Source organism: Hermetia illucens, chromosome 5, assembly GCF_905115235.1.
Source record: "Hermetia illucens chromosome 5, iHerIll2.2.curated.20191125, whole genome shotgun sequence".
Taxonomy (NCBI): Eukaryota; Metazoa; Arthropoda; class Insecta; order Diptera; family Stratiomyidae; genus Hermetia; species Hermetia illucens.
The window spans coordinates 97,579,472-97,591,882 of NC_051853.1; the positions used below are offsets into that span (position 1 = coordinate 97,579,472).

The 12,411-nt window shown below is 37.7% G+C and overlaps 1 protein-coding gene across 1 annotated transcript; it reads right to left on the reverse strand.

Moving 5' to 3' along the window:
* Positions 1-7,393: 7,393 nt before the first annotated feature.
* LOC119657437 lies at positions 7,394-8,180 on the reverse strand. The gene is made up of 2 exons (XM_038064343.1): positions 8,029-8,180; positions 7,394-7,970 (listed from the first exon to the last, which is right to left on the reverse strand). The coding sequence occupies exons 1-2, from the start codon at positions 8,122-8,124 to the stop codon at positions 7,659-7,661; spliced, it is 408 nt and encodes a 135-aa protein (XP_037920271.1). The 5' UTR covers positions 8,125-8,180; the 3' UTR covers positions 7,394-7,658.
* Positions 8,181-12,411: the final 4,231 nt, after the last annotated feature.

Consider the following 12,411-nt stretch of genomic DNA (forward strand, 5'->3'; position numbering starts at 1 on the left):
TCCGCAGGCAACCAAGTCAACCAAGTCAATGATGCGATCAATGGCTAGTACAGCCACACCATCCGCAAAAACTTGGGAGTGTATTACCAAATTTTGCAATTCGCACTGTAGTAACATGTATGAAATTCGTTGGGCTTCAACTTAATAGTAATCTTTCCCATGTTTCAATATGAAGACTACCTTTACCCTCTGCCAAAAGGTAGGTGCATAAAAGGAAGACATGCAAAAAAAATATTTCTTAGTGGTCGCTTTAGATACTCTATAGCTTCCTTTAGCATCACTGGATAAATCCCACCCATGCCAAGAGCTTCGAACTACTCGAAGGACAGTGTAGCAACTCTCGCTTTTTTATGGGTAATCACCTATCTCCCAGTGTACCGATTCCTTTCCAACATTTTCGTGTTGAAATGTTTATAGAAACCGCCAATACTCTCCCTTCCATTTCTGTCACTTGCTCCCCCGAAGAGTGCAGTCCTAAGGGAATCCGGACTGATTCAGTTCTAGACTTCGTGAAAATTTCATTCGGTTTTCCAAGAATGTCCAACTTGGCGGACTCATCCATTTTAAGGACTCTGTACAGCCTTTAAATCTCTCTTTCGCCTCCCAGTTTCTCACAATATGCCCTAAAGGAGTCTCACTTCGAGCATTTAGCGAGCCTCTTATATTCGTTCTTATAAGCGTTCTTGCTTTTCCATGCACGATTCAGAAGTTGTCTGGTCGATTTCATTAGTGTTTGCAGCTCTCGGTTCCACAAGGGCACCGCTTTACTCCATTTGCCTCAAATAATAGAACAAGCCAATTAGAAGCACGCTGGAACTCTGGGGTTCGGAGTTCCCAATCGACAAAGGAGTCGTTAGTAACCTAGGGAGCTTCACTTTATTCCCAAGAAATTTGTTTTTCTAGGATTCCATCTTAATATTTCAATCTGTTTGCCAGCAGTATCGATGGTCTAACAGTAAGACTTCGTCTAGTACCCGTCAGTCTGTAATCAACTTTCACATATTTTTCGTGGAGATTTTTAATTCAATTACTTCACTTCTCCTTGGCGTCACAGTCATAAGACAAGCTAAACTAATGAAATCAAATAGATTCTCCCCATGATTTCATTTACTACTCGACCAACAAATACTTCGTTGGTTCGCGTCACAGCCTAATAGGAGTTCAAAACAACTTGATCGTGCACATGCTATTAAATACAGTAATTCTTGCGTCGTCGGAAAATACAAAAAATCGTAGGGTAAGTAAGCATACATTTTTCTTCTCATAATTAATCTGGTATTGTAAGATGACCGTAATTAGCTTGTGCAGATCTGATTCTACAAACTGGTATTAAACCAGTTTCGTTCACGTCTCCAACTTCCTATTCTTCTACTTTTTCCATAGCAGGTGTACGAAAAGTTACTAACAGGCAAGGTTTGCCAGTGCGAACCCCGAAACGGAGTTTTGCCACTATCTGCACAACCCTCCACCCTCATTATTAAGCGTACTGAAGATGCTGCAATTTGATCTATTTCGTATGAGTCGAAAATCATTATTGCTCTTCGCTCTTCAAGTAAAAATGACGGTATACAAATTCAAATTTAATCTTTCCAGAAAAAACTGAACCACTATTGGTTGACTTTCCTTGAATACCTTCAGATTATTTTGGTTCAGTTCGAACACCGAGCGAAAACCCTCTACCTTTCTGAATTTATCCTTCCTAGCAATCGCGAATTGTACTCTCCAGTATCCATAACCAATGCCCGAGTTCTGTCCACCCGACATAAGAATGATGTCCCCCACCTTCCTTCGACGGCCAGCTATTCAATATCCGACATGTTCCGTATTGCGCAGCTCGATATTCACAATGATGAATTTGGGCCGACCGCCTGAAAGCTAGGGTTCCCTGCTGGAGGCAATCTCAACTGTGCACTCCAAGTGGAGGCGCTCATTGCGAAAACCTTGAATTCGTTCCAGGCTGCAGCGTCTTTTGCACAGATATTTCTAGAGGACGTAAATTATTCCTGTAACATTTTGCCATACTTGGAGCAAACTCCCAAGACAGCTGTCAGAAATGAGGCTACAGCTTGCGCATACGTTCTCGTCTTTCCCAGTTTCGTCTTTTCATTCCTGGGGCGTTGCCCACCGCAGATGTATTTTGGTCTTATGCTCCTTCTGCGCGTTACTGCTGACCGAAAAATCTGCTGTGTTCAATGTGGGTTTCACCAGCGTTACACTTTGTCCCCGCTTCCTGGTGATGCAGCCATGTCTACTTCCGTATTTCCAAGAGGCCTTTCTCTGCCTCCGGTTGGGAGTATTTCCAGGTTCAGTGTATCTGGTCCGCTTGGCACCATTTTCACATGGTATTAGACAAGTAGCGTCGGCGTCAGTAACTTTTCTTTCGTCCGCTCTTCCCAGTATAGGTTAAAAGAAAGTTTCTTATTTTCTATTATTTTCGTTGTTCACTTACGGTGCAAATTTCCGACGTTACTACAAATTTCTATCAATACATCGTAATAAGCACACATGTTGTTATTTACGTGTTTTAGAGAACCGAGAAAGAAAGATAAAGGAGCTCTACGAAATTTACAAAAATTGTGCAGTTATATTCGAAAGGTTTCATTTGCCAAAAAAGAATCTTGATTAGGATATGAGGGATCCTAAGTCCACATCTACTTAATTTGGACCAGATGGAGAGCAACTTACTCTCGCATTTTATGGTTCACAAGCTCCCCGTTTGGGGTATAACACCTAAGTATACAAAAGAAAGACGACTAACGGGTTCGTCCAGGGCAGAGGCAACCCATCAGACGCTGCCTCATCTCTACCCTGGGAACAGCGTCACCAAAAGTGGCAACAGATGGAAAACGCTTCTTTTTATATAATCGGAAACACAGTTGGCCCAGTCCAACATGTCTAATGTGGACATAGGATCCCTCATATCGCAAACGAAAATCTAGCTTAGGCTCAAACTATTCGCAGTTTAAACTTGGATATAATTCGCACCCTTCTCGTGCCTGATGAGTTGCCTCTGCCCTGGACGAAACTGTACGTCATCTCTCTATTGGTTTACAATATCGTAAAGTTTGATCTAAATAAACAAACACTCAACTACCACCAGTGGAAAGAGAAATCGTATTAGAAAACTCACAAGGACAGGAACATAAGTAACAAGTACGGAATACAAGAAAATTTATGCAGAAGGGATAAGTATGAAGTGATCTAAGGCAGATACATTTTGCACTTAAAAACAAAACCAAGGCAATACTGACGTGTCAAAAGAGCATGCAGTAACGTGAGTGCAAATAATGCAAAAATGTAATTTTATCTGGACGGTCCTAAGATAAATAAAGAATCAAGTATGAATCGAAATTGCCGTTAACTTGACAAACATTCCAAAAATACAGAAACAAAAATCTGAACCGTAGCCCTTCAGGTATGAAAGGATTTGTATATTTCTTATATATTTTGATTTGGTAAATATTCATCCTATTTGTACCTAGCTCGTAATGCTTATGCATTTAGTATGTCAGACAAATATAATGATATACTATTACTAACCTTATTTGAGCAGACATGGGTATGGAAGGGGGTATTTCGCAGCCTACACACCATATACAATGGGTCCATGAAAGAAACGATTAATTTATAACCCCCTTCCCCAACAAATGTCAGAACTGAGCTTTTGAAAGTGCCAATAAGGACTCTTCATTTGATACCGGACATGACTATATTCGGTGTTAAAAACTTTATACCCCCTTTTTGCTTGCATGGGAAGCCCCTTTAAACTTAACGTAGAACGATGGGGGTTCACAGTTCTTGCCTTCCTACCAAAGTTCGTTTCTGTTTGTGAGAAAAGTGCGTTTGACAGACAAACAGATAGACAGCAAGTTTTCCGAACAGAGGTAAAGAGTAAATCCCACAGAGTTTTTAAAGTAGCTCAGTAGACTACATGGGGAGATACAAAATTATAACTGTTTCGAATGCTTTATCTTCGGAAGCTGCTACCGTAGTATGTCGACCCGCTTACCAAGCACGAAAATTAGATTGCGAAGGTGATAATTTGGAAATGAAAAGAAAAACCAAAAAAATGGGGAGCACTTTGGTATTGACATTACCCCAAAGCTTTAAAGGTAAATGCCTCAGCTGCGCTGATTACCGCCTGCTCGGTGTGGATGAAGGTAGTTTATGCGTCTCGGGTCCGGTAGTTCTTCCCATGATGTCGATACCGTCAGCATAGGCCAGTAGTTGGGTGGACTTAAAGAGGATCATACCTCTTGCATTTACCTCGGCATCACGGATAATTTTCTCGAGGACGCATTATAGGGCATCCCCTTGTCGTAGACCGTTGTTGATGTCGAATGGTATTGAGAGTGATCCTGGTGCTTTTATCTGACCTCGCACATTGGTCAGGGTCAGCCTAGTCAGTCTTATCAATTTCGTCGGGATACCGAAAAATAAGATCAGTTGCGAAAAATACTAATCAAGCCCCTTCATTTGATACCGTATTTGACTACATTCTTCCCCCTTTCGCTTATATGAGGAATCCCGCTTAATCCCAACGTAACATGATGCCACTCGCTGCATGTTTTTACAATCCTTTTAGACAAGTTTGGTGGCAATCGGTTCAGCCGTTTCCGAGTAAATCGGGTGTGAACGTGAAAAATTGATTGTCCGTGCACTTGGAAAGACGGTTAAAATTGGGAAAACGTGCAGAAAATTTAAGAAACAAAAAACACTATTCTTCAAAAATGGGTAGATTATGAGAATGATAATTCAAAGACGACATTAAAAGCAGTAGAGGGCTGATGATTGATCAAGTTACGTATGAGTGGCTATGCCGAGGGCGATCAAATAACGTCCCAATTTCTGGACCATTAATTTAAGAACAGGCGTTGGAAGTTGCAAACACTTTGGAAAATGACAATTTCCAAGCTAATGGTGGTTTGCTGAACAAATTAAAAGTGAGGGTTGGAATAAAATACAGAACCATAGGCGATGAGAGTGCTTCCATTGATTGTCCTCTAGTTGGTGATTAGACATCGAAAGTAAAGGAGCTTTACACTAAATTTTCCTTTGAAGACATTTGCAACTGTGATGAAACCGCTCTTTTTTTCTAGCATTATCGAACAAAACTAGGGCTCTGAAAGCAGACACTTGTAAAAGCGGAAAAATCGCAAAGGATCACAATTTTTTTGTGCACAAGCATGGAGGGTATGCTTGAAATTTACTTTTGCTAGGAAAAGCCAAAAAACACAGATGCGCTATGGGTATCGATTTAAACATTTTTAAGGTGCAATAGGAAGCAAATAAAAGAGCGTGGATAACCCACCAAATGACGTCAAAATGGCTGATTAATTTTAATAATGGAATACAGCGACAAGGAAGAAATGTTATATTAAATTTAGAGTTGTCAAACATAAAAACAGTTTTTCTTCCATCAAACACGCCGCCTCCTGTCAGCCTTTAGACCAAGGGATCATCAAAATACACTATCGCATTTGTATTTTACGGCATACTTTAGCCCATATAGATGGGTCGATTTCAACCAAGGATCCAGCTAACAAAATTAATGTTTTGGATGCAATTCTGTGGATATGTTCGTCCACTAAAAAAATAATAAAAAAGAAACAGTCATGAACTGAGAAAACATCACTTCAAATTGATGAAATTTTTACGGATTTGAACGCACTTGCTGAAATTCAAGAGGGGGAAGAAGATGATGGAGAACCGTGTGGAAAACGCTCAAGCACGTATATGTGTTATGTAATTGCGCCCACATGCTCTTGTTCTCATTAATTTTCAAAATTTGGTAATGTTTTAGGACAAGTTTAGCAAATCACCAGTAAAGTAGCGCTCCCCTTGTCTCACCTTGACTCATTTCTACACAACAAAAAGCCATCCTTCTGGAGTGGAAGCAGTAATGAATATAAAAGCCAATTTAGAAAGAAAATAATATCTGAAAAAAAGTCCAGAAAAAATCACTGATTATTTTATTTACATAGGTACATATTTTATGCAAATTATGTTTATTATTATTACTCATAGAAATTACTATTTCTTTGTTATATATGTAAGTACACAATTACATAGTATCTTTAATTTAAAATAATATAAGCAGTCTTTGAATAAAAATTGTTAGTCATGTACGAGGGCGATTCAATAAGTACCCGTGTTTGACGACAGAGGGCGTTCCTGAGGGAAGCTTTCAAATTTCAGACTGTCTGATAGGTAAGTTTGGATTTGGCCGCCATTCGAGTAAGACGTGTTACATAATTTTTGCTAAGATGGAAAAAGAGTAGTATCGTTCAGAATTGGCTTTTTTTTTTAGATGGGAAAAAAATGCTAGGAGATAACAGCAAAGTTGGATGCTGTTTATGGAGACACGTCTATGATTTATATAGAGTTAGATTTTAATGAGGAGCGACCAGGACGCCCGGCATATGTGGTTACCTAGGAAGTTATTCAAAAACTCCATGACATGATTCTCTCTGATCGACGAACCAAAGTGCGCGAAGTAGAGGCCATAGGTGTGTCGACCGGAGCGGCAATTAACATTTTACATGATGATGAAAAAACTGTCGGCATGATGAGTGCCAAGATTGCTCACGGCGGACAAAAAGCGGATGCGGCTATTAACTTCGAAGCAGTGTTTGAAGCAAATTAAGCGAGATCTGCAGAAGTTTTTTGCGTGGAGTTGCCACCGTTGATGAAAACCTGGATGCAACATTATACACCAAAAACTAAGCAGCAATTAAAACAATGGATTTCTCTACCCCAAAGAAGGCGAAGACGATCCCAGCGGCCGGAAAGTTCATGGCAACAATTTTTTGGAAGAACAATTTCTAGACAATACTACAGTGAATTATTGGACCGCTTCGACAAAATGATGAAGGAGACACGGCCGCATTTGGCGAAAAAGAAGGGGCTGTTTCTTCACGATAACGCACCAACACATTCACACGGAGTTGTCGCCTCCAACCCACTAGGAAATGGAAGTAGTTCATAATCAATTGCGGAATCGATTCTCTGGAACCAAAAAGCAGTTCAAATTTGGCTTACTTAAATGCGTTTTGCGCATTGCGTTTCATAGGCGGTAACCAATTGATGCAGCCTCGATTACCAAGAAGCCATTCCGTAATCGGTTACTACGAATCTAGTTTATCATTGATTTCTTATTAAATAATGTAACTAGTTCGGAAATTAATTCTTCAATTCATTACAGTTGGATACAATTGCACTAGACTTCTGTGATTCGAGTATTTTAGATCGGTTTTTTAACTTTTATTATCTTCAACCATCCTTAATGAGAAAAAAATCTCTTGAAACTTCATCAAAGGTAAAGAAATGAAAATTCTATTTAACTCCACGAAAATGCAAGCTGAAAAAACTCCGGCGCAGCGAAAGTCCGCCAGAAGATAGTATTTTTTGAAGTGTGGTAAAGTTTTTGCGACATTGGGGGGGGGTGGTGGGGTGGGGTAATTGAGTATGTTCGTAGTCGAACTTTTTTCTTATCTCATCACTCTCTATGGATTGACATCATAAAATATATATGTTACATTTAACGGCGTTTTTCGCATATTAAACGCATGTGCAGCAAACTTTGGCCGCCCCTGGAGGGGAAATTATTTCAACAAACAAAACAGTAATTAATTCATATATATATAATAAAACAAAATTTATTTTCTTTTTAGGCATTCCTTTTTAAAAAAGTTATTTTTTGCCCTTTTAAATGCTTGTTTGATCAGTGAAGTATAATTTTCATCACCAACTGCCCCTGAAAGGAAATAACACTTTTTATAGAATAATCCAGTATTGTATTTTTCGCATAATATACCTTCAAAAATGCCGTTAATTTTTAAATAGTGGCAAAATGGCAATTTGCCGTGTGTTCCATTATAATTGTACTTCAGACAAATATCTTCGGAAATCAGTTTGCTGAAATTTTTAATTAAACCGCCAGCTTTTATCTTCATTTTAGCAGTTGCAACCTAGTAATATAAGATTATAATTATAAGGATTTCTATAGAAACTAGAAAATACTCTTACATAAAAACGAATATCCTCCTCAGATATACCGTTATTCAGTTTCTCTAATTCTTCCACCGTTTTTATCGGGAAAACAGTTGACACTTCGGTGGGCATCGTTTCATTTTTATAGATTTTATTTAGCAATACTGAATGTGATGCCAAGACGTCCATAATTGCCTGATTTTGTTTTACAATTTTTTCTGAAACAAGATAGGTCTTGTTATCCAATAAAGACCTGCAAATATAGGGAAATCTTACCTTCTAATTTTTTTAACTGCATTTTTAAATTAATGCATTCACAGGTATTTTGGTTATCTGAAAACATAAAACCATCAATTTGTAAAATTCCATAACAGATATTCCCACCTACATTGCGAAAAAAGTTCTTCTCCAAAAGCTGCATTGCATCTTCTGACTTTACCTGGAGATGGTGGACAATTTTCCTTTGCTGTACTCATCTTCTGAAACAATTAATAACGTAGATAGTGGTGTAGTTATTGATCGCAACTGTGTAACAACGGCATGATTAACCAATTTTCTTCATGCCATGGTAGGATAATTAGCTTGCAATTTATATCTTTTATTTCAAATTTCTCTTCATCATTACTTAATTCTTTATCTGCAAGACATACACCCAAGATATTTTTCGATGATACTGGTTCCGTAAAAAAATCACTCAGGTTTTTGAAGCGTTTTCCAGTAAGCATCATCATTCCATTTTCTTTTATGAAACCCGTTAGTTTTATGGGTATATAAGGATTTATAGCGCAATAGCAGTTGGGTTCATGTAAGCTTAAATAATATAAGCTGCAACTATAGCTTATAATTTTTCCATTTTTACTTTTAAAATTCGGGGTTGTTGGATGTACAATAGGAATTTCATGTCTCTGTTTATTGTTTATTTGCTGCAATATTCCGGATGGTTTTTTGATGTACTTCTTTAAAATCTGCAGATAATTTTCAAAATTGTATGCCGAATAATCCGAAACGATTCCATGTTCTCTAACGCTATCTGGTAAATGGAGCAAACTATGAACATTGTATGTAACACTGTTTTGTCCGTATACCACAGGAAAGTTTTGTACGAAATAATTAATCATCTCCTGAATATTTGCGATATTTAGCCGATAATTCTTTGGACATAGTAAAAGTCGGTAAAAACAGTAAAGTAATAAAAAATGATAATATAAATCGACATGCACATTGTCCTTTAAAACCACAATTCCAGTGTATAAACCGAACTGTCTGAACTCTGTTGCTTTGAATCTTTGAAGCTCAGAAAGGATACTTCTCGGTTTTCTGGAAAATTCCTTTAGAATAAAGGGCCGCAATGAGACCAAGTGATCCGATATCTTTTTTTCTTTTCTTTGCAGATTTTGCAAGCAGTCTTGTTCTCAAATAATCGGGTCAATATTTTTCTGATTATTCCCAAGTCTAAGAGATGCATGACATCTAATGGGAACTGCGATATCATACGAACCCCAATCTTTTCCAGTGGTGTTTTTATGTTTCGAAAGCATTTCTTGTGAATTTCTGGAAACATTCTCTCGGAAAAGTGGTTATCAGTGACTATCTCGCCAACTTCTGTCTGAAAGGTTGTTACTCCTTCAATAGATTTCCCCTTTTGTGTACATCTTATGCATCCGTTTAAAGCTGTGTGACCTACTGTACCACAAATAAATGCTTCGGCAGGAGCGTCGCAAATGAATGCTCTAATTTCAAATCTTAAGGTTCTCCCATTTATTTCTACACCGTTTTGCGTCAAATTATTTACTTCGGTAACAAAGTCAAGAAGATAGTGTTTCAGACTATTTGGTTTACTTGGTCCAAGATATGTCCCGATGAGGAATACTTTAATGGCATTTTCATTTACCACTTTCCCAAGAATAGGCCATACACCTTTATTCGAACTTTTATACAAGGGCAATCCATCGATTCCGATGTCCAAAACGACTTTTTCCCGGTCTTTAAGCAATTCTTTTACTTTTTGAAGCTGTTGACATATTCCATAATGCCTGTACTCCCCAGGAGGTACATCTTTTACCCCAATTTCGGTTGAATTTCCTATTATGGTTTTAGTAGATTTAGGTACATCTAAATGTTCTATCCTGAGAATTTTTAACAGCTCATCAAAAGCCTGCCTTGATGGTGAATACTTTATGTACCAGCTCCTTAAATTATCTTTCAACGATTTTGTTCCTGTTTCTTCTAGATTATCTTTAATTTGCGAGATCTCTTCTACAACCCTTACTCTTTCCCGAATTTCAATGTCATTTTCACTAAAATGTGAAAAATCACTTGCTTCATCATTTACTAATTTTTGTTGCAGTCTTTCCCTTTCTTCCTTAATCAAACGGGACATAGTTCTTTTACTTCGACCAGATCGATTCATTGCTGTTAATTACTATCTTACTATATTTTAGCTAATTATTAATTTTGTATTAAATTGGTACCTTCTTACGTTCAATAGATAATAATTTTATATTCAAATCACTTTTCTTTCACTTAACAAACTTTCTTTCCTGCACTTGTCAGAACTTCATTATTAAAGACGACGTTTGATTGTTAACTTGCAAAGCTCTGAAAAATAATAACGCGTGAAATGTAATTATTGCATCAGAAATGTTTCTAACGGAAAATAATTTCATAACACTTCCTGCACGCGCATGCAGCATATTCTAACATCGAACTCATTACCCACTGCATTACATTTAATGTAATTTCAATGCAAAATGGAAGTAATTACTAGCGCCTAGAAATGGAATTAATTCTAGCACTAGTTACCAATGTAATTCCTTGCCACTTTTCCTTGTGGGAAACTGCATGAATTGCCACACCCCACGCATTGACCCGATCTGGGCCCCTGCAACTTCTTCTTATTCCCTAACATGAAGAAATGGCTCGCAGGAAAAAAAATTTTGCTCAAACGAGGAATTCATCGCCGAGACAGAGATGTATTTTGAAGAGTTCGGCAAATGGCAGGAACGTTGGGAGAAGTGAATCCTTCTAAAAGAGAACTGTGTGTATTGAACCTCCCTCGTATAAACATACATATTATTTTGCTGTTTTCTCCCACCCTCAGCTTCTGACCAGTGCTCACTTCTTATAAACGGACAAAATTTAATTCCTCTCCTGTGTCCACAGGTGAGAAGTTTTACTGTATTACTATATTTTTGGAAAATTGTCTACCTCGCCTCCCTCCCTTAAGTTTATCCTACACACCACCCTCAAAATGTTCACTCTCTACTCTACTCTCATAAGAGAGTCACTCAATTTTAATACAATTCTTGCGAGCCGTTTGAGTATAGTTGTCACCCTGTGATTGTGGTGTATATGACTAAAGTGAAACAATGACTGAATCTTGCATATTTGGAGGCAAATATTTTTTTAGGCGTTATTAGTAAATTTGATGAAAAACTTTTAATATCTAAATTATATTCATTATTCAAATGAGGGAATAGTCCCAACAGTACCTTATTTATTAAGAAATGGTATCATTGCATCTTGAGTAGTAACCTTAAATCTTTTGGTTGTAAAAACTGAAGATGAGAACCAGCGCCTCCATCCGGAATCTAATATTTCTGGATTATGCTAGAATCCGCCACTGCACTCGTGGTTGATCCACTCACTATTTCCTTTTCGGAAGATAGTGTCATTCATTGCGGTTTGTCCCCCTTGACCGTAGTATGCTATGCATGTCCGTATATGCGTCGTGCAAAATGAGTAATCTTTACTCAAGTAACTTGGCCAAAGTACACTTTCCGAGTTCCATTTGCCACTTAGTCTAAACAATATGAGCGTGAAGATTGAAGATAGAAAATATGTAAATATTAAAGTACTTTTGCAAAATTGAGTGTTTGTGAGGGGTGAAGATCTCCCTTATAAGTACTCGTCAGTGTTTGCTTTTCTACCTGCGTTCAGAAACCATTGCAAAGCAAATCATGCGAAAACTAACAGCTCAATCATTGGACTATGTACACTTTGAATTGTCACTAAATAATTCCATAGATAATTACTGTACTTAAGTGGTATTGAGTCAATAATCTATCTTATGACGTTAATCTGCACTTTACCCTCAATGATTAACTTTGCCATGTAATACATGTTTTTTTGCGCATCAGAAGAGACGCACTATATGTATCACTTTCATTAAAGAGTTCCCAGAATTTATTCGGTAAACTTAAAGTACTTAAAGAATCAAAACCGATATTCTCCCCTCCAAAGTAATCCCCATCGGTTGCAACGTACTTTCTTCAATATGATCTAATCCTCTAAAAATTTTAAGGTTTTATATAAAACACTCAATTTTCTCAGAAATGTTGATACCTGCTGAGACGCAATTTGGTGGAAAGATTAGAACTGTAAATTCACTCACATGCGATGAAAAACATCTTTCTATGC

Bases quoted from the DNA above. Each gene is read 5' to 3' on its own strand.
- LOC119657437 (XM_038064343.1), bottom strand. From the start codon at position 8,124: ATGCCCACCGAAGTGTCAACTGTTTTCCCGATAAAAACGGTGGAAGAA. The intron at 7,971-8,028 runs GTAAGAGTATTT...TTATATTACTAG, and splicing joins AGGAGGATATTCGTTTTTAT to GTTGCAACTGCTAAAATGAA.